The sequence below is a fragment of the Tachyglossus aculeatus genome, chromosome 15 (genome assembly GCF_015852505.1).
Source record: "Tachyglossus aculeatus isolate mTacAcu1 chromosome 15, mTacAcu1.pri, whole genome shotgun sequence".
Classification (NCBI taxonomy): domain Eukaryota; kingdom Metazoa; phylum Chordata; class Mammalia; order Monotremata; family Tachyglossidae; genus Tachyglossus; species Tachyglossus aculeatus.
The window spans coordinates 22,670,559-22,693,156 of NC_052080.1; the positions used below are offsets into that span (position 1 = coordinate 22,670,559).

Genomic DNA, 22,598 nt, shown 5'->3' on the forward strand with positions numbered 1-22,598 from the left:
GCGTGGCCTCTCCAAGACACACCCCTCCTTCCATGAGGGGCCGCAGCACGTGGAGGGGGCCCCGCCCCTCCGCCCCTCGTGCGCAGCCCCGCCCTCACCGTCGTTCATTCATCAATCGTATTTATTGAGCGCTTACTATGTGCAGGGACTGTACTAAGCGCTTGGGAAGCACAAATTGGCAACATATAGAGACAGTCCCTACCCAACAGTGGGCTCACAGTTTAGAAGGGGGAGATGGAGGGACAACCTTCCCTTACCTGCCAAGGAGCGCCAGTCTGTCCGTCCGTCTGTCTGTCCGTCGGACGGTCCGTCCGCGCGTGCACCGCCTGCCGGCCGCCACGAGGGGCGCAGCCTCGCGCAGGGGGCGGGGCCAGGGCTTCGTGGCCGGCGATTGGCCCGCCCCCCTCCGGCCGGCCCACACCATTGGTCGCGGGGGGGGCCGGGGGCGTGGCCTCCCTGAGCCACGCCCCTCCCCCGTGGGAGGGGCCTCAGCACGTGGAAGGGGACCCACCCCTCCGCCCCTCGTGCGCAGCCCCGCCCTCACCGTCGTTCATTCATCAATCGTATTTATTGAGCGCTTACTATGTGCAGAGCACTGTACTAAGCGCTTGGGAAGTACAAACTGGCAACATATAGAGACAGTCCCTACCCAACAGTGGGCTCACAGTCGGTCAGCCGCTCGTCCATTCAGTCATTCAATCGTATGTATTGAGCGCTTACTGTGTGCAGAGCACTGTACTGAGCCCTTGGGAAGAACAAGTTGGCAACTTACTGTGTGCAGAGCACTGTACTGAGCCCTTGGGAAGAACAAGTTGGCAACATAGACGGTCCTGACCCAACAGTGGGCTCACAGTTTAGACGGGAGAGATGAAGGGATGGAGAGACACCCTTCCCTTACATGCCGAGGGGCGCCAGTCTGTCCGTCTGCCTGTCTGTCCGCCGGACGGTCCGTCCGCGCGTGCGCCGCCTGCCGGCCGCCCCGAGGAGAGCGGCCTCGCGCAGGGGGCGGAGCCAGGGCTTCATGTCCAGCGATTGGCCCGCCCCCCTCCGGCCGGCCCACACCATTGGTCGCGGGGGGGGCCGGGGGCGTGACCTCCCTGAGCCACGCCCCTCCCTCCGTGGTAGGGGCAGCAGCACGTGGAAGGGGCCCGCCCCTCCGCCCCTCGTGCGCAGCCCCGCCCTCACCGTCGTTCATTCATCAATCGTATTTGAGCGCTTACTATGTGCAGAGCACTGTACTAAGCGCTTGGGAAGTACAAATTGGCAACATATAGAGACAGTCCCTACCCAACAGTGGGCTCACAGTCAGTCAGCCGCTCGTCCATTCAGTCATTCAATCGTATGTATTGAGTGCTTACTGTGCACAGAGCACTGTACTGAGCGCTTGGGAAGAACAAGTTGGCAACATAGACAGTCCCGACCCAACAGTGGGCTCACAGTTTAGAAGGGGGAGATGGAGGGATGGAGGGACACCCTTCCCTTACCTGCCGAGGGGCGCCAGTCTGCCCATCTGTCTGTCTGTCGGACGGTCCGTCCGCGCGTGCGCCGCCTGCCGGCCGCCACGAGGGGCGCGGCCTCGCGCAGGGGGCGGGGCCAGGGCTTCGTGGCCGGCGATTGGCCCGCCCCCTCCGGCCGGCCCACGCCATTGGTCGGGGGTGGGCCGGGGGCGTGGCCTCCCTGAGCCACGCCCCTCCCCCGTGGGAGGGGCCGCAGCACGTGGAAGGGGACCCACCCCTCCGCCCCTCGTGCGCAGCCCCGCCCTCACCGTCGCTCATTCATCAATCGTATTTATTGAGCGCTTACTATGTGCAGAGCACTGTACTAAGCGCTTGGGAAGTACAAATTGGCAACATATAGAGACAGTCCCTACCCAACAGTGGGCTCACAGTCGGTCAGCCGCTCGTCCATTCAGTCATTCAATCGTATGTATTGAGCGCTTACTGTGTGCAGAGCACTGTACTGAGCGCTTGGGAAGAACAAGTTGGCAACTTACTGTGTGCAGAGCACTGTACTGAGCGCTTGGGAAGAACAAGTTGGCAACATAGACGGTCCCGACCCGACAGTGGGCTCACAGTTTAGAAGGGGGAGATGAAGGGATGGAGGGACACCCTTCCCTTACCTGCCGAGGGGCGCCAGTCTGTCCGTCCGTCTGTCTGTCCGTCGGACGGTCCGTCCGCGCGTGCGCCGCCTGCCGGCCGCCACGAGGGGCGGGGCCTCGCGCAGGGGGCGGGGCCAGGGCTTCGTGACCGGTGATTGGCCCGCCCCCCTCCGGCCGGCCCACGCCATTGGTCGCAGGGGGCGTGGCCTCTCTAAGCCACGCCCCCTTCCTCCGGGGGCGTGGCCGCAGCACGTGGAGGGGGCCCCGCCCCTCCGCCCCTCGTGCGCAGCCCCGCCCTCACCGTCATTCATTCAGTCAGCCGCTCGTCCATTCATTCATTCAATCGTATGTACTGAGCGCTTACTGTGTGCAGAGCGCTGTACTGAGCGCTTGGGAAGAACAAGTTGGCAACATAGAGAGACGGTCCCTACCCAACAGCGGGCTCACAGTCTAGAAGGGGGACACAGACAACAAAACATATTAACAAAGTAAAATAGATAGAATAAATATGTACAAATAAAATAGAGTAATAAATTCATTAATTCATTCCTTTTTTATAAAAAATAATAATAGCATTTATTAAGCGCTTACTATGTGCAAAGCACTGTTCTAAGCGCTGGGGAGGTTAACTGGCTCAGTGGAAAGAGCCCGGGAGTCAGAGGTTGTGGGTTCAAATCCCGGTTCTGGCACTTGTCAGCTGTGTGACTTTGGGCAAGTCACTTCACTTTTCTGGGCCTCAGTTCCCTCATCTGTAAAATGGGGGTGAAGACTGTGAGCCCCCCGTGGGACAACCTCATCGCTGTGTAAACTTTGCAGTGCTTAGAACAGTGCTTTGCACATAGCACTTAACAAATGCTATCATTAACAGGTTGTACATACTCACCTCCTCCAGGAGGCCTTCCCAGACTGAACCCCCTCCTTCCTCTCTCCCTCCTCCCCCCCCATCCCCCCACCTTACCTCCTTCCCCTCCCCACAGCACCTGTATATATGTTTGTACATATCTTTTAAACTGTGAGCCCACTGTTGGGTAGGGACTGTCTCTATATAATAATAATAATAATAATAATGTTGGTATTTGTTAAGCGCTTACTATGTGCAAAGCACTGTTCTAAGCACTGGGGTAGATACAAGGTAATCAGGTTGTCCCACGTGGGGCTCACAGTCTTCATCCCCATTTTACAGATGAGGGAACTGAGGCACAGAGAAGTGAAGTGACTTGCCCAAAGTCACACAGCTGACACGTGGTGGAGCCGGGATTTGAACCCACGACCTCTGACTCCAAAGCCTGTGCTCTTTTCCACTTAGCCACTGCGCCACGCTGCTTCTCTATATGTTGCCAACTTGTACTTCCCAAGGGCTTAGTACAGTGCTCTGCACAGTAAGTGTTCAATAAATACGATTGACTGATTGATTGATTCTTCCCCATTTTTTTATAGATGAGGTAACAGACAAGAGAAGTGAAGGGATTTTCCCAAGGTCACACATTAGACATGTGGCGAAGCAGGGATTAGAACCCAGGCCCCTGCTCTAGCCATTATGCAACGCTGCTTCTAGGGCGGATCGGATTTGGACAGTTCCACGGCTCAGGGTCCTGAAACCTACCCTTGTGGATTCTTCGGCTCAACTAGATAAAGATTCAGAACCAGGAACCTGTGAGGAAACGGAGAGAGGGTTTTTTTTTTTTTCTTTGAACAGCTATTCCTCCTCCCACTAAACAGCTGTTCAAAGTCACCTAGACGCCGGGATCCCACTTTACAGCCAAGGCTGGGCTTGGAAGGTGACAGTTCTGGGCCTTTTTCAACCCAAAAAAATCCACGCCACCGGTGCCGGAGCCAAAACATTCATCCTGGTTGGGCCGGGAGCCTCTCGGATCACCTGCCTGCCCCCTCCCACCTCAAAAGCACAGACCCTTTCACGTTCCAGGACCAACTGCAATCTGCGCTTGTAACGTCAATGCACCCCACAACAAAGTGTTGGGCCCCCGGGAAGCATTTAAATCTATTTCTGAACCAAATAAGGCGCGGGGTCCAGCCGCCTCCCCACTTAGCCGGCGCCAGAGATTACACAAAATCACATTTTAAATGGCTACTTCCAGTCTTTGAAACGAAAGTATAAAACTCTAATACCAGTGAGGAGGACTATTTTCCAAACAGTGAGCGAGGAGAGCGAAGCACTTGGACCAAGAGAGCAGAGGGCAAGTGAGGAGGGGAGTCAGGGAGATCGGCTTCTCCTAGGTTCTTGGAGACTTGGGATTCCTCAGGTTTCCTGCTCGGAGGGGACAGGGATGGGCTTGGGACAGAGAGGACTGTGACTTGGAGATCTTGGCGGGGGCAGTGGGTCGGGAGACAGAGTCCTTGCGGGTTTGTCTCTGTGGATACCGACATCAATTGACATGGACCACCCTCGACAGGGAGAGCAGGGTTCCGGGATATGGGGTGGACTTCAGAGGTGAAAAGTGGACCTCGAGTTGGCAACAGTGAAGACCACCAAAGTGGGCAGGGTCTCATAGAACCATTAAGCAGAGCGGGGGAAACGCACTGTCAGCAGGTAGGACTTTGTTGCCAACTTGTACTTCCCAAGCGCTTAGTACAGTGCTCAATAAATACGATTGATTGACTTACCAGGGATGAGGCGATTAGAGTGGCAGGAAGTGAGGGTTCCTCCGGGGAGTCTGAGGCAAGATTTCCATTCAACCCGGTGTGTTCAAAAGGAGTTCGAGACCCAGGCGCCAGTTCTTTTGTGTGTGTGTTTTGTTTTCTTCTTCTTCCAAGCTGTCGTTCTTTAAAAAAAAAATGAGTTAACCCAAATAGGCACTCCCTGTATCCAGAATAGGTGACCTAAAAAGGAAGGGAAAGCGGTGTTTCTGTTGGGGCTTCCTGCAGGTACCGGCTCTCCTGGCGGTCCACCGTGGACCGGCGGGCCGCCAGGAACGCATTAGGGGAAACTGAGGTCGGCGAGCTGAGAATCACCACCACGGAGACTGAAAAATGATCATTAGCTTTATTCGTACACACTTGCTTCCAAACTACAATTAAGATTTAATAAAGCATGTCATGCAAACAGAGATTCAAGATCCGAAGAATTAGGAAAACTAATGCTGTAATTTATACATCAATCTTGCCTGTTTTACTTCCGTACATCGACGAGGTTGGGCAGTCACCATATTTCTCAGTAATGGCTCATACAGAATAAGAAAATAACCTCCTCCTCCTCTTTAGGTACAAATTTGGGGGTCTTAAAGGTTATTTCATATGGACAACAGCTTCAAAAGGGAATACATTTCATAAAAAAGAGTGAACATAGCAAAAACAATGATATGGAACGTCTACGTGTGACATTATCTTGCTAAAAGATCATCACAAACATTACGGGCTGCATTTTCAACCAGATTACGTAGGCTCAAAAGAATAAGTGCATACACACCTAGGGTTTGGAATAGTTCGGTTACCCCCAGGGGAACCTTTTTCTGGGAAGAAAAAAAAAAACCTACCATTTACCTTAGCACAAAAAAGCTCCATAAAGGTTTCAGAGCCAATGACTGATGGCTGCACGGTCGTCGCCGATCCAGAAAACGTAACGGCCTATTTTGTCTTGTAGGATCTTAGAAAAAAATTCCTATAAAGTTGAATCAATGAAGACAAAGTTTGGAAAAAAATCCGTTCTTATCTCGAGTGCTCGTGTAATAACTTTAAAAAGCAGCAGCAGTGGGCTAGTTTGCTGCTCAGCTGCATGGAAATTGAGGTGTCGTTGAGTTTCTCCATTTCAAAAGGGTTGACGGACATCACTGGATTTTCAGCGACCGTGGGAGATGGGCAGTGGGAGTGTGGACAAGCCAAGCTAAAAAACAGCTTTTTCAGATACCGCCAGGGCCTGGCAGCTCCTGGGGCCCTGTGACCATCAACTGACACCCTACCTTACCGGACAGAGAGCGGACAAATGGAAGGTAAATGCCTCTGCCTCATTCCTGGACAATTATTCCTGCAATTGACTCCAATTTCTCGTCAGACTCTAGAGCCATTGAGCACATCGAGTCCACTAGAAATTCCACCAGATCTTTCGGGGCACAAAAAAACATAGCCCGACTGTTATACACTCCATCCGCCATCGCCGTGTAAGCTTGCTCGCATTCTGAGTGGCAACAGCCAAGTCCTCCTCCGGGTCCCATGTGCTTGTTTTTAAGGAACATTTTCCACAATGGGTTTTTTGAAATGGTTTGGGGTGGAATTTACTATTAAAATTTTTTTATAAAAAAGTACAAAGAGCCCAGAATATTAAGTCGTCCCACATGAATTCCATTGATCTACTCCTCAAGATTAAAAAAAAATTCTTACGGACAATTGGGCATTAGTGCACGGTTATCGTAAGGCTCGTTAATCGCTGTGCTCCGCCGACACAACTCTGAACTGGTACAAAAATCATATGCAACAGGTAGGCCAGTATCAATGCTCACTTCCTCTTTTCAATTTTCCAGGGAGTTTCCGACTTGGCGAAATTTAAACCCAACAGGGATAAGCTTTACAGTATTGCCTTCATGAACGTATAGTCTAGTGAGATTGAGTCTCTGATGTCTCAGCCCCAGTGAACGACGGCAAGGTTCTGTGGGTGGGGGTTTCTGTATTGCCAAGTTATTGAAAAGGAAAAGACACAAATGTGTACACAATCTGTTTGGCAGGGACAGAAAATGTCATTCAGGATACAGAAAATCACATTAAACATTCCTAGAAATTCCTTGTTATTTCAGTGTGATCGACCCCTTAAGGCCCAAATACTGTTAAGTACCTCCGTATTTCAAGCTGACGTTAATAAAGGCATATTTATTATTGTAACGACACTATTACTGTTATTATTATTATTATTATCATTATTATTACTAGTATTATTGTTATGGCTGTGTTGTGCTGTCCTGTAATCGGTAAGCAGCATTACCTCCCTCTGCTGGGTCCCGGTTTTCCATTTCATCTTCCCGGTCTCGGCTAGGTGCGCCGAAGGGGGGAAAGTACGCGGTTTATCAACGACGAGAAAATGTTCCTTTATGGACACTCGGTCTAAGACTGAGGCCAGGAAACGGGAGAGGAGGGGAGCGTATTAATCACGGCGCTTTCCTAGAGAAAGCCCTGTGCAATTTTGTGTCCTCTCTCTAGCTCAGGAGAAAGAAGCCATGACCAAAATGCAAGCCTTTTCCTTCGTTTCTAAGGAGGATTCAGCCTTGTGGGGTAGGTTCTGTTCTGAGGAGGAGAAATGGATCCCCTTCCTGGAGAGAGGTGATCATCAAAGGCAACGACTGTTAGACCCCTACTCCATAAGCACACCAGCAGCCTGGGCTGAACGGCCATTCACAACGGCCCCCGACTCTCCATTCGGTACCTCCCGCTCCCCTATCTTGTCATCACTGCCTTGGGTCACGTTCCTTGGGCAGAGGTGGGACCTGCTGGGGAAAGTCAACTGCTCTGATCGAAACGGTTCGGCATTCATCAGGACGGTTTCACGGGGCTATTAAGAGGGCTTCAATTTACAGATTCAATTTTTACAGTTTTCTTTCGACCTTTCGCATTTGGCTTTCAACCTGACGTGAACGGGGCAGAAACCGGCTCCGTCCTAGAGTATGAATCTAGGCAGAGCCCCCATCAGCTCTGGGAAGGGTGACAGGCTTCCTAACAGGGCTCAGCTCCTAATGGGGCCCGACCATTCAACAATGCCAACGTTTCCAGGGGAGAGTCACTTGGCCTGGAAAACACATCCACGGGCCAGGTTCTGCCAAGAAAGTGGCCGGGCCCTTGGGGAAGAGATGCGTGTTTTTATAAGCCCTAGGGGATGCACTTGGATGCCAAGGGGTTGCAAGTCCCTACGTGATACCCAAGCAGCCCAAAGGAGTCGGGCCTCTCTGAAGGGTCTTTTTAGAGATGCTGATTCTGAGTTGACCAAAAAAGTTTTTGAAGAAAGATCACCTCCCTCTCCCAGGAGGTAGACAGAATTCACGTGACAAGGGACAATTCTGTAGAATCGTGCAAATAAACGTCCAGTAAAATCAGCTCTGCTACCAGAGTCTTCAGGAAGATACTGCTGTCAATCCAACAGTCTCCTCTTAGAACCTACTGTCTGCATCCCAAGGAATCGCAGGGATGTCCCCTTTGAGATTTCCATCACTCCCCCTCTTAACTATAAGCTCATTAATGGTGGGAACCGTGCCCACTCATTCTGTCCACTCATACTCTCCCAAGGACTTAGAACAGTGCTCTGCACATCTTGAGTGGTCAATAAACATCTTCGATCGATTGACTGACTGATGTCAGAAAGGACACAGGACTGCGGGTCACGAGACTCGGGTTCTAGCTCCAGCTCTGCCCCCGGCCTGCCCTGAGAAGCAGCATGGCCTAGTGGAAAGAGCACAGGCCTGGGAGACAGAGGGCCTGGGTTCTAATCCATCACTTGCGTACTGTATGACCTTGGGCAAGTCGCTTAATTTCCCTGTGCTTCAGTTCCCTCATCTGCAAAATGGGTATTCAGTGCCTGTTCTCCCTCTTCCTGGGACCTGAGTATCTCGTATCTACCCGAGTGCTTAGTATGGTGCTTGACACGTAGTAAGCACGTAAGAAAAACCACCCTCTGACCCTGAGCAAACCACTTAATCTCTCAGTACCTCAGCTTCCAAATCTGTGAAATGGGGATAAGAGTCCTGCTCTCCCTTTTTTTTATATTTTGAACCCCGGGTGGGTGGGACATGGATGGGGTCAGACCTGATGACCTTGGATCCACTCCAACTCTTAACACAGTACTTGGCACATAGGAAATGCTTAGCAAACACTAAAATCATTATAAGGTCGACCCCATATCTCAGGGTGGTCACCCTGCTAAGTGAACAAAGTTTAATACTGGGTAGGAAGGTGCCAGTTCCCCAACCCAGCACTCCTCTCAAGGATGTTCTCATCAAAGCCGTGGCCTTGAAAATTTCTCAGATCGGAGTCCGGGGCTAAGTTAAAGGAAGTTCTCATTCCCCACAAGTGCATCAGAAAAAGCTCAAGCCAGCTGGGATGTCCAACTTTCTGGGGTTAAAAACAGTTTCCAATGGAATGATTTGGAAATCCGTCTCTGTGCTAGCCGGCCCTTTTAAGGCCAAGTCTTGGGGGTGTGTTCTCCTGTCTTAAAATGCAAATGGACAGTCAGAGAATAGAAGAGACATGCCTCAGCCAAGCTTCAGATTTCTTCCCCCAAGGAAATTTCCTCGGGAACAGACATTCCCCTGCCAAACCCCTCTCCTGCCTCCACCACTGGGCCTGACAGCCTCTGCGGTGACGTTTTTCTACCCCATCAGTAGTATTTACTGAGCACTTCTGGAGGCAGGGCACTCTACTGGCTGCTCAGCATTTGCCTTTTCCTTCTCAGAACTCCTTCCTTCCCCCCACGAGAGACGGAATCTCCTGAATTCCTGCACCGCAGTTGGGCTTCTCGCCGAACCCTTCTCAAGCTCCTTCTCTGTCCCTGCCTCCTGGAAAGACAGTCTCTACTGGCGGCAGTCAGCGGGCTCCTTCGGGAGCTCTTGCACCGACACACATCCAATTTAACGGCTTCCAAGATCCAGAGCCAAGTATGGAGGCATAGAGCTGGGAACTGTTTCCCAAGGCGGGTGCTGGCCTCTGGGTGACTCTGATTTCTAAAGGGGAAGACCCCACCTCTGCAGGAGCCCTTGGCTGGCACAGCGTGGCACAAACAACTCGGGACATCCCTGCTCCTTCCCCCTGGCTTTGCCCACCTCCATCTCGGGGTCCGGTGCGACGGGGCAACTGACTACAGCAATATCGTACGACTCGCGAGAGCAGGTTACATGCACGGAAAGGGAGTGGGGTGGTTGTGTGCAGCAGTGCAGAGGGCATGCTTCCAGCCTTCCATGCGGGCCAAGGAAAAGGGCGGTTCACCACCCCCACCTTTGCCTCGTCGGCGGGAACGAGGCTGCGGGGGAAGAAATGAACCGCTAGCCCAACAAGGTGCGGCCAGACCGGAGCCCGGGAAACACACCTTTTAGCTCTTGGAATCGGTTAACGCTAAGGAGAAGTATTGCATCCGAACCGAAGGAGGCTGCAGAAAAGAAAAGTTTCTCATTTCAAAAAGATTCCCCAAACAAAACCTTTTTTGACAGGTAAAAGCAGGCGTAACCAAAGCCAAATCGAAGCACGTATCAAACCTGCAAGCAGCTATTCGTTTGTAAAAGTCATCCTATGTTTAAGGAACGAAAACAAAATACAAAGCAACCCTAATACACTTGCTAGCACTGACTATATGCAAGATATGTATTAGGAAAAAAAGCTCAGCAGTAAAACATTAGGCTAAATCTAAATTAATCTAGCTGCTCAGAAACAAGAACCGCCACATATATAGCACAGATTGTTTTATAAAATTATCATAATACTATCTTTATACTTGATACAATTATGTCAATAATATAGATTTACTTGTTATTAAGGTTATTAGAAACAGGCAAAATTCATTGCATGATGCATATGCAAAACATATTAAATCCTTTCTAGCAACATCTTTTTTTCCCCCCCCAACTGATTTTCATTCAGGCTCCCTGATTCTACAGCTCTAGGTGTGTCTTGACAGATCAAGAGGAAATAGGAAACCCGCTCTCCTCTTCTTTTCCCCTCTAACTTAGCTCAGAGGCATAGAGAGGTGGGAGAAGGCCGACAGGGCCGAAGCGATACTCCATACTTTCGTTCTGTTTCTGTACATAGTACTTTCATAAATTCTACTGCAGCCTACCAAATAAATAAGTACAAAATGGGAAGGGGACTTACAGTTCATTTCTCACTAGGTTTAACAAAGTCGGTAGCAAAATCTGAGTAGTCGCGAGGTTGGCTACGATGCTCTTGAGTAGTGGCATAACTAACAATGGCACCCTGAATCTCAGAATAATCTCGTAGAGATTGAGATGAACATAAATATACAACTCGATCCATTCTCCGAAACGATTACACATGCTCTCTTAGAATTGTTCTGAACACATTTGGCCTCGTCATCAAAATGAGATTCGAAACTAGTCACGAACCCGGCAGGATGTATTGCGACGGCATCCCGGGACCCAGTGCCGTAGCTCTTTTGCGCGTTTTGCCTTTTCCGACGGATACCTGGGGTGGCCGTCACCAAGGCCTGGGTGCTTTCTGGCTGCCGTGTTGCGAGGCGAAGCTGCCGCTCTCTCCCTTCTCGCCTGGTGGGATCCGGTGGGCCACGACCCTCCCGTCGCGACGAAAGCCGTCGGCGGGGAGCCGTTCGGTCCGAGGAGCCTCCAGTGCTTCTCTTCGGGCTGCACCCAAAATCCCGGGTTTTCTCGCCTAATGGACACTGGTGGCCTCATCCTAAATTCTAGGGTGGGGGAATTCCAATGCGGAACGCGGATACAATGGGAATATGGACAAAATGGGAGTTACGGAAAACAGACGGAAACGTGCCAAAAAGGAACAGGAGGATTCTGACTTAATTAGGGGTCGACAACCGGATCGGACTTCTGAGGAAATAAACGGGGAACCTGACACCGCTTCATCTTCCATTAGGGCTTTCCTTTGATGCAAAACCGACCCTCAACGGCCGATCGCATTTTGACTTCTAACCCTCCGATTTTCAGGCCCCCAACAAACGGAACAATCGACGTGGCCAAGGCCTTTAAATTGTAGGGTTAAAGATTAATTTTTCACTGTGGGTGGGTAAGGGGGTGGTGGTTGGGGGGTGGACGGGTGGGGCTCCTGCTTATTTGGTTCATACAACGCTCTGTAAGATGGGGTGCACAAACTGGGGGTTGACATAGGAGAACCCTTCAAAGTCGGCTTGGTCTATGTTAGAAATGACCAACTGATCAGGAGGTGTTAAGACTGGTTGTCCTCGAGTGAAAAACTTGTCAAAGTTTTCAGCTCCTTTACCACACTGGGGAGAGAAAGAAAGAAAGACAGGAAAATGTCAATGAAGGATCACGGAGGGGGAGGAGGAGGGAGGTTTTCAGAGAGACTCCCCGTTGGCCAGAGAAGACCGAGGGGTAACCCAAAGGCTGCCTGTCTTTTCTGCAGTCCAACTGAGCGGTCAGGCATCGACGGCATGGTCTCGATGAGCTCCCAATGGCCCCAGACGGACATTACATGCCAGTGTGCAGGAGGAAGAAAGCAGCGGCAGTTCAACAGCCAACTGGTCCCACCTTCACTTGACAAGGAGACCAGAGGCTTTGTCCCACAAACCATGGAGGCAGTTAAGTGAGGAGGACAGAGTCCGCTCCCTCTTGGAAGCAGCGTGGCCTGGCGGAAAGAGCATGGGCTCAGGAGTCAGAAAAGCTGACTTTTGCCTGCTGGATGATCTTGGGCAAATCACTACACTTCTCCGGGCCTCAGCTTCCGCATCTGAAAAATCGGGATTAAATCCTACTCCCTCTTACCTAGACTGTGAGCATAATGTGGGACAGGGACTGTGCCCAACCTGATGACCTTGTATCTACTCCGGCACTTAGAACAGTGCTTGGCACCTAGTAAGCACTTCACAAATACCATCATTTTTAACTAATTATTTGAGAGGGCTCTTCCACCATATCGATTACAGTTCAGTAGCGTTGAGCTCTTGCATGCCGCATTGCATGTCGGTGCCTCTTAGGCACCTGAGTACAATTCCATTGAGAACAACACCCTCCTCTAGACTGTTAGCTCATTGTGGACAGGAAACGTGTCTACCAACCCTGTCATGCCGTAATCGTCCAAGCGCTCAGTATAGTGCTGTGCACACAGTAAATGCTCAAGAAATGCGATTGATTGATCATGCCGGTCCTGAGGATTTTCCCCGAGGAACTCAAAGTGCTTCAAGCAGAGATCAAGCAAAGCAGCCCCTTCATTAGTGACTTGCTCTGTGAGGACCATTCGGACTCATTCATCGAGAAGTAAAAATCACAGGCGTTGTATTATGTTCTCCCACAAACCAATGGAGGGATATGTTCCTAGAGACAGCTCTTCATTAAGAAAACCTACCCTCTCTCCTCTAATGGCCTTATAGTAGTAGGTTGTGTCATTTGAACATTGCTCCCAAGTCTCATGGAACTGTTCGGGCGCTGGAGCTGTTCTTATTTGCTGTCATCAGTTTAGAGCTACAGAAATCTCATCAATACCAAGCGCTTGTTCCATAAAGTCTCAATACCATGGGTCCCAGTAGCCGCGGGGGTTATCGGTGAAAATGTGGCCTCTGTTTGACAGCAATGAGTCATTTTAGCAGCCAATGGAGGTACAGCAGGGACCCCCAAATGAATGCTCTGGTTGCTAGGCAACCACCTGCCCGCTGGAGTCTATGTGGAGGAAATCTATTTCAGGATCTTATTAACCCCCATCCACCTCCAGGAAGGGAGAGTGACCAACATCTTCAGTGAAATACTAAGATGGGCAACTGTTGAAAGGGCATGCAAGTGCTATTACTCACGCTATGGTGTGAGGAGAAGCCAAATCCATGCACTGAGTCAGACTAAGACCTCTTGGTCATTTGTTGATGTTCAATAGAGCCTGCTTAGGATGGGCGAGAAATGACTCTCACTTAAACAGAACGCTGTCCACCCACCAAGAGAGAGAAACTGGGTGTAGGTGATTCTTCATTAACACAAGCTGTTGGTGGCTTTCAAAATGTATTCAGTGAAACTGGGGGGACAATTCTCATTCTTTTCCTTTATTTCATTCATAAAACAGTTCTTAGTATCTGGATCACCAGTGATATAACTGCCCAAACACAAAATACAGCTGCTGCAAAAAAAATTAAAATGAGCTACTGGTGAGAAAGGAGCAACTCATTATTCAAAGCCCCGAAGATCACAAACAGATGGTCCATAATATCAAACTCCAAGTCTCAGAGTGGGATTGAATGATTTCTGAGATCTTTGGGCTCCTAACCAAGACATGTCTTAGAACATAACAGGATAAAACCTGGAAAATAAAACCAATGGTGGAGGAACAGGGCTGAGAAAAATGAGACAAAAAGCAAATTGAGTAGTAGTAACTAAATCAATGCTCCTGAAACGACCCTGAATTCTACCACTCAATGAAGGGGCCACTGGTGAAATCCTGATTTTCTCACTCACTCCAAATTACGTTCAAGTCGACTTTGAACTCCATAACATTTTTCTGATTCCTGAGACTTAAGTCCCCCCAAGACATTTTTTGATTAATTCCACACAACTCACTTCCCCTGCCTTTGCAGAGTGGCACTGACTCACTGAGGCATACCACCAGTTGCATAAGTATGTTTCTATAAGCCGGCAGCTGTCCTGGTCCTTGTAAATACTTTTAATGGAGTCTTTACCATCCTTTCAAAGATCAGTTATAGAAATCATCAATCACAAATCTAGATGGAGTTGATGCTTAACTGAGCACTTATTTAAAATGAAAACATTTAAGGGGGAGTCAACAATACTCTAATTTAGCAATTCTTATTTTTGGAAACTGTGCCCTTTCTGACTCTTCCTCAAAGGATTCTGGGTGTCCTAGTATCTTGGTTCTTGGAAGAAAAGGAGGACGATAATTCCAGAACAGATAGCCCTTAAGGGATGGTGATTTGGTTCTTTTTGGAGTTCAGGAGCAGGAAGTAGGAAGACTTGCTTGAAGTAGCCAACTGTCAGCCACTTGGGCCAATTTGACCCCCGGCTTTTCTGTCCCAATAGCAGCTGAGGGAAAGCACTGGTACGGTTTATCAAGTAAGGAACTCACTCTGGCCTCGAGCTGGTAGTTAATGAGCAGAGAACCATCAGTCTAATCATCAGCCTTCAAAGAGTCAATGACTCTTTTGAATTAAAAAAAAATAATTTGGGCCATTCAAACCCATGAGGCAATTGGAGGAGGGTTTTGTTTTTAATGTAGAAGGAAACCCTCAGTCTTTAACAGGAATAACTGATAATAATTCTTTAACCTCCAACATGTCAAGCTAAATGCTCTGACTGCTTTTCCACCGACACCCTCCAACCTCACCCAAGCAAGGCAAAAGGTAGGAGAATCAATCCATCAATGACAATTTACTGAGTGCTTAATGTGTGCAGAAGTCTTTACTAAGCACTTGGGAGAGTACATTATAATAATAATAATAATAATGATGGCATTTATTAAGCGCTTACTATGTGCAAAGCACTGTTCTAAACAGTTTGGTACACAGTACTAAACGTTTGGTACAGTACAGCGGGGGTGGGGTGTGTGTGTGTATGTGTGTTTATATATATATATATATGTATATATATATATATATATATAATGGGAGCAGTGGAGGAGCTTTGTAGCCTTGGGCTCTCAGAAGGATGGGTTAGAGGAATTCTGGCCTCTGTGTCCACCAGAGCCCTTTTCTTTTATCTTGTTTTCCTACCTCTGCACCCTGTTTTCCGAGAAGAGATATACACATTCTTCTCAAAACTGTCAGGGAGTGATGGTCAGTCAATCAGTCAGTCGTATTTATTGAGCGCTTACTGTGTGCAGAGCACTGTACTAAGCGCTTGGGAAGTACAAGTCGGCAACATTTAGAGACGGTCCCTACCCACCAACGGGCTCACAGTCTAGAAGGGGGAGACAGACAACAAAACCAAACATGTGGACAGGTGTCAAGAGCAGCGGGCTAAGCACCTGGGAGAGGACAAGAGAAGAGTTAAACAGCCACATTTCCTGCCCACAGAGAGCTCACAGTCTTGAAGGGGGAGACAAAACAGAAAAATAAATGACTAAACAAATTTCATTCATTCATTCATTCACTCAATCGTACTTAGAGCGCTTACTGTGTGCAGAGCACTGTACTAAGCGCTTGGGAAGTCCAAGTTGGTGACACCATAGGATGGGCCCGGCACCCTCTCTTGAGGAGGAAAAGACTCCCTGCTCCCCGCTGAAGGCTCCCGAGGTAGCCAATCCAGGTCTAGATGATCCATCAACCTTGACAATAAGGCCAGCGGTGCTGCTGTTCAATATGAACGTTGCACACATACGGTGGCTCAAGTTCACCCCTGCCAGAATAGATGCCCTCCAGCTGCTTCCCACACTCACAGCTTGAACCCCTCCCACCCCGGCTCCTCCTGCACATTCGGCAACAGCTCTGACTGAGCGTTTTGTTCTGGGGTATAAAGCGTATGTGGAGAAACGACTCCCAGTTGCAGTGAGAATGGGAAGGGAGGCTTCAAGAAGATATGCCCTGGGACTGCTTCCTGCTGCACCATTTAGCTGGGTGAATTGTGGGTTTCTTTTTTTTTTTTAAATGGTACCGTTAAACGCCAGACAACGCCAGGCATCGGGGTAGAAAGATACAAGCGAATCAGGTTGGACACCAACCATGCCCCCTACGGGGCTCACAGTCTTAATCCCCATTTTATAGATGAGGTAACTGAGGCCCAGAGAAGCCAAGTGACATGCCCAAGGTCACAGAGCAAACAATTGGCGGAGTCAGCATTAAAATTCCGGTTCTCTGACTCCTCAGCTGGTGCCCTGTCCTCACTGATCCCTCCGTTTGAGTCAAGAGATTGATTTTTGCTTTACCAACAGGAGCTAGGTTAGCTGGAACAGTCTCTCTCGCCTGTCAGAGTCTTAGTTCAACCTGTGATATCAATCAATCAATCATATTTATTGAGCGCTTACTATGTGCACAGCACTGTACTAAGCGCTTGGGAAGTACAAGTTGGCAACATATAGAGACAGTCCCTACTCAACAGTGGGCTCACAGTCTAAAAGGGGGAGAAAGAGAACAAAACCAAACATACTAACAAAATAAAATAGATATGTACAAGTAAAATAAATAGAGTAATAAATATGTACAAACATATATACATATATACAGGATATCACAAGGCAGAGCTCTTGGCTACTTAGCGGGACACAATCTGGTGACTCTCTCACCAGCTGCTCCTTGCTCCGAGTCCGTGGCTGGCTGTAAATTCTGATTTGGCTCACAACAAAACTCCCAGCTGATGAAATATTTCCCAGTGAGCACCAAGTTAACCAAAGGTATGGCCGCTGCTGTGGTCATCATCAATTAATCAGTGGTATTTAATCCAGCGTTTAGAACAGTGCTTCAGCGCTTAGAACAGTGCTTCAGCGCTTAGAACAGTGCTTTGCACATAGTAGGCGCTTAACAAATGCCATCATTATTATTATTATTGAGCACTCACTATGTGCAGAGCACAGTACTAAACGTTTGGTACTGTACAATACAACAGAATTAGCAGACACCTTCCCTGTTCTTTAACCTATGTGGGATCTCATAGGATTTCAGAACTGGCACCTGATTTTTTTTTCCCAAACCCAGTGTATTTCTAGTGACTTTCTTATTGAAAACGGCACCTTTGTTTAGATGCGGTGACTCTGAAAGGAGCTAAAAGGCAAGCTGGGCTCCATCATGGCAGAGGGCCTACTCTGGGTCATTGCTCAGCATGCATAATCAATCGCTCTCATGTTTATGAAGTGAATGATAAATAATCTGACTGGCTCCAAGTCTTGAGACCCAATCTCTCTGTCAACCTCAGTATCAGAGCCTCGAAGAATTTGAGAGGCTTAAAAATGCCACCAAAACCACTCTCCCAAAATGGAAAAAAGACTCAGAAAGAAAGCATCATTGAGACCAATTATGTAAATATTCTTGTTCTCTATTTCCCCTTATCCATAATTTATTTTCAAGTCAGTTTCCCCCTGTAGACTGTAACCGCCTTGTGGACAGGGATCACACCTACCAACTTGATTGCACTGTACTTTCCCAAGAACTTAGTACAGTGCTCAGCACACAGAAATCACTTGATAAATACCACTGCTAGACTGACTGGGCTGTTTAAAAAAGTTGCCAAATGTACTAAAGTAGTTTTGGGAAAGCCCCAGGGAAGAACTTTAAAAATCCATCTGTGCTGCCCTTTACTGAGTTGGTGGATGTTTTCTCTTACTACAAATCCCTTTGCTTTTCTGGTGACTTCAACAGCTATTTCACCAGAATTGGCAAAGGCACTTAGAATCATGACTACGATGACACCATGCAGGAAAAGAATTGGAAAGGAGGAGGGGGTTGCAGAGGACAGACGCCAAGATCTGAGGGTAAATCCAAAAATCTTCCCACTCAGGGAGAGCAAGCTGGAAAAGGGTCGCTTTGGAGAACTGGGATACACCCTCACCCATTTTGGTCTCCCGAAGATGGACAGTTGGGCATGGAGGGAGTGTTCCCGGAGGGCTTCATGAAAACCGGCATGCTCATGACAGTCTCCAGAATCCACAAGGCTCTTTTTCAGTTGATTACCAAAACAAGCACAAACGCACTCCAACGGGTTAAAGAACAAGGTTAGTTGGGTCATCTACTCAACCGGGGTTCGAAAAACGTGCTCACCAAAGGCCTCGATGCCCACTGAAGCCAGTGAATTTTGGTACAGAATTTCTGGGGAACAAGAATGGATACAATCGAATGTCTGGAGAAAGGCCAACTTCCAATCTCTAGATAAGGCTCCTGAATAGCGCCCTTCCTTTCCTGCTGTGACTGAAACTGGGCCTTGGTGCTCTGTGTGGGCTGGGAAAGGCAGGGCTGACACCCGAGGAGAAAAGTCCAGGCCTCTTTTTACTGCTATTATGTGACGAGATACTTCAGAGGGCAGTAGACTGCACCTTCTGCCAGATTTTCTATGAATTAAGGCCAAAGGCCACCCAGTCACTAGGGCCAATTCTACGGATTTGAAAGCCTCACATGCACCTGGAAAGGCAGAGACCCCAGGCCCCTCTTTCTACCTTAAAATACAGAATAAGAGCAATGTTTGCTCTTTAATTGTGTGATTAATTTTACAGACTATCAGCTCCCCCCTTGTAGATAAGGCTGCAGCTATTGTCTTATTTATTGTGGACAATGGGAGCATGGCAATTTTCTGAATGCCGCAGAAATCAATCAATCAATCGTATTTATTGAGTGCTTACTGTGTGCAGAGCACTGTACTAAGTGCTTGGGAAGTACAAGTTGGCAACATATAGAGACAGTCCCTACCCACCAGTGGGCTCACAGTCTAGAAGGGGGAGACAGAGAACAAAACCAAACATATTAACAAAATAAAATAGACTAGATATGTACAACTGAAATCATGCCTGACTTTATACAGGCCTCTCAGAATTTGGAAAGATGACATAAAATGACTTTCTATTCCCCTAAAAAAAGGTTCTTAATAGGATGCACAGTTTACTGTAGTGTTTTGCACACAGTAAAATACCACTGGGTGATGGACTGTTTGAGCTTATCATATATTGAGCTCATATAAAAAGTTTACCAGTTATTCAGATTTGAAAGATCAGGTGTGCTAAATTTCAGGAGGCATACTAATGAATATGTCAGACTTTAGAGATTTAATTAAACTGGCATCATTCTAATCAATGTATACACTCTGCATTTTTTCATTAATGTTCACAGTGTGCATTTTTCCTCCAATAATTAACAAACAGCAGGCCCGGGAGTCAGAGGACCTATAATACCAGCTCTACAACTTGCCTGCTCCGTGAATTGGGCAAGTCACTTCATTTAACTTCTCTGGGCCTCAGTCACCCCATCTGTAATATGAAGGTTAAATCCTACTACCGCCTACTTAGACTGTGAGACATGTGGGACAGGGACCATATTCAACCTGATAAGCTTGTATCTACCCAAGTGCTTAGCACATAGTAAGCACTTAGCAAGTGCCATTAAAAACAAAATGACAAAAAAAACAACCTGACACTTCTTCAGACTACACTGTAGATTTTACCTATTTTCTCCAACATTTCCCAGAATTATAACTAATTTTGATGTTAAAATCCAAATGATAACAATTACAGAATTCTTCACTCACTATTCACTGCAGATAACTATGTACTACTGAAATGCTAAGGCCAGGCAATGATGTTTAGAAAAGGCACCAGATGGGGATTTCTAAGAATTATTTGCTTCTTAGGCATCTAAGGATTTGGTTAACTATGAGAGGATCCGGAGGCCAAACAGAATACTGGACATGAAATGGGTGGACTTTCTTCTGGTTTTTTGGTAGAAAATGAATGGGTTCCTCTCATAGGTTGTTAAAATTTCCTATTATTACTATGAAGAGAGCTCCTTGTTTGCCTTAAAGAATAATAAAGAAAGCTACTTACCCCTAGTTAGCTAAATTAGCAAAGATTGCTCTCACTTACTTGGTCCATGGGTTCAGACTGGAGGTGGTTGGGGTAGTAGCTCAACAATCCTCCTCTCAGTTGGCCCCAGGAACTCAGGGCTGGCAGCCTCGACCAGGAAGCCAAAGGCAAACCACCTGTGGGGTCTGGTCTACGCCCACGTCTTGGACCTGTTCGCTACACAAACTTGTTGGACAACAACAGTCCCTACCCCACAACAAACCTACTTTCCTCCTTCTCTTCCTAAAAAGTCCTTTCGAAGAGTAAGTTCTGGATGGTTACTTCAACGGAGGCCGTGACTGGTGATGCTTTGTCAAATCTTCGTAAAATGCAAAAAAAAAAAAAAAAAAGAAAAGGTTGCTCCCCGAGAGACCTTCAAAGAGCATTGAGTGAGTTGGGAAAACTAGTTCAGATCAAAGGGGAGTCACCCTAACTGGAATCATATTCATTCATTCATTTATTCAATCGTATTTATTGAGCGCTTACTGTGTGCAGAGCACACAGTACAAGTTGGCAACATATAGAGACGGTCCCTACCCAACAACGGGCTCACAGTCTAGTCCCAGATGGGTGCCATAGCTTGCTCTAACACACCTCCCCTCTCTGGTTTGCCTGGAGGGCTTACTTGAGGGGCCAGAGGAAGGCTAACCTTACGGTTTTGATGTCTATATCAAAATGTTTATTGAAGTCATTTTTTCTGGTTGAACTTCCGAGGACCCTGGATGCCTCCTGCTAACTGACGGCACTGTTCACCTCCAGAAACTATTCAAGGTGTTTGAGCTTGTCCTGAACATCCTGGGGGTCCAAAATGTGGCCAAGTAGTAAGAGCTGGGAGTCGGGAGACCCAGGTTCAAGTTCTTCAACTCCACTAATGCCCTCCCGTTTGACCTCAGGCAAGTCATTTTAACCTCTCTGATGCTTAGCTTTCTAATCTGTAACATGGGGATCAAGTCCCTGCTGGGTGAGTCTCTTGCGGGTCAGGGACTATATCGGATCTGATTACCTCTATCTTCCCAAAGTACTTTAAAAGCCCTTTTCTATGAATTTACATATTGTTTCTCTAAAGGAATGATGCCTGGTGGTGCCTTTCAGTTTTTCACATTCAGAGATTCAGAGAAAAATGAGATGGTAGCAAAGAACTACAACATGAAATTCAGCCTTAGTCACCAAGAGTTTAATCTATCATGCACACAAATGCTTTTTTCCCGGGCCATACTTTTTGGTTTTGGAAAAAAATCAGGGCTACAATCACAGGACAATTTCCTCCACCAATGTCTAAAATTGCCACCTTTGCAGCCTCGAAGAACAGAAGCGATGGTAGCTATTTTTGGAATAATGGTTCATAGGAACAGCAACTAACCAGATGACTTTTCTTCGCTTTGTAATAAAAATAGTCTATAAATAAAATAAGGTCTAGTCACCAGTAGTAATTTTATTCCCAGAATGGATGAAACACAAGCACATTTGATGATGATGCTACTGATAAAATAAGAAAGGACTTGTGAAAACCTGTTGGCTAATTAACTGTGTGAATTTGGGACCGTGTTCTCTATTTCCAGCCCACATGAGTTGCCCTTTTGAAAGTTTTATTTTGAGACTGCATATCCTCAAGGGTGACCAATACCTTTCCACACTGAAGAAAGCCCAACCAAGACAAAAGAAATCATACTTGGGCAAAAGCCACATGTTGGTTCCTTATCACGGTAGAAAGATACAAACTTGGACCCTCACCTGTTCGATGACGGGAAAATGTGGCTGGCTGGCATTTTTGGCTGAGGGGAGCCTGGACTGGAAATCGCGCTTGGAGTAAAAAGGACTTTTGACGGCCAAGGGCTAGAAAGCAACTCTGCAAGTCAAAGCCTCCTTAAGAGCCAGGATGGGGCTCACGATCTCCCTTTGACTCCCAGGCCACTATGTGACTCTTTCTAAGTAAACATCTGGATTTGGGGAAAGCAAAAGACAGTGTCTACTTACCACTTTGGGTTTGAATGGTGGCTGGATCTCCCTGTTCTCCAGTTTCTCCCAGTCGATTCTCCTGAAGAATGCGTGCTCTCTGACGTCCTGTTCTCCCTCAGGCCCACAGCCGAGCCGTTTGGCAGGGTGCTTGGTCATTAACTAGAAAGCAACAGGTAACCGAAAGATTAAACGGTCTTCCGGAGGCTGGTGGCTGCCAACTCTCCCGGGATTGTCCCGGTTTTGAAAACGCACTTCAATGGAGGGGGCATTTCTGGTCCTTGGCTCAATCAGAGAAGCAGCGTGGCTCAGTGGAAAGAGCACGAGTTTAGGAGTCAGAGGTCGTGGGTTCTAATCCCAGTTCTGCCACTCGTCAGCTGTGGGACGTTGGGCAAGTTACTTCACTTCTCTGTGCCCCAGTTACCTCATCTGTAAA

General features: G+C 47.9%; 2 protein-coding genes across 9 annotated transcripts in view; both read right to left on the reverse strand.

The window, feature by feature from the left end:
* CEP112 (centrosomal protein 112) overlaps positions 1–1,558 on the reverse strand; it is a 348,495-nt gene extending 346,937 nt beyond the window's left edge. For all 7 annotated transcript variants that reach the window (XR_005454199.1, XM_038757370.1, XM_038757364.1 and 4 more), the window contains exon 1: positions 1,485–1,558. The gene's annotated coding sequence lies outside the window, so the exon portion shown is untranslated. The remainder of the gene's footprint in view (positions 1–1,484) is intronic.
* A 7,052-nt stretch (positions 1,559–8,610) lies between these two features.
* PRKCA (protein kinase C alpha) overlaps positions 8,611–22,598 on the reverse strand; it is a 342,829-nt gene continuing 328,841 nt past the window's right edge. For both annotated transcript variants that reach the window (XM_038757073.1, XM_038757072.1), the window contains 2 exons: positions 22,184–22,324; positions 8,611–12,008 (listed from right to left, as the gene is read on the reverse strand). In XM_038757073.1, the coding sequence (XP_038613001.1) occupies positions 11,844–12,008; positions 22,184–22,324 (306 nt within the window). In that variant the 3' untranslated portion in view covers positions 8,611–11,843. The remainder of the gene's footprint in view (positions 12,009–22,183; positions 22,325–22,598) is intronic.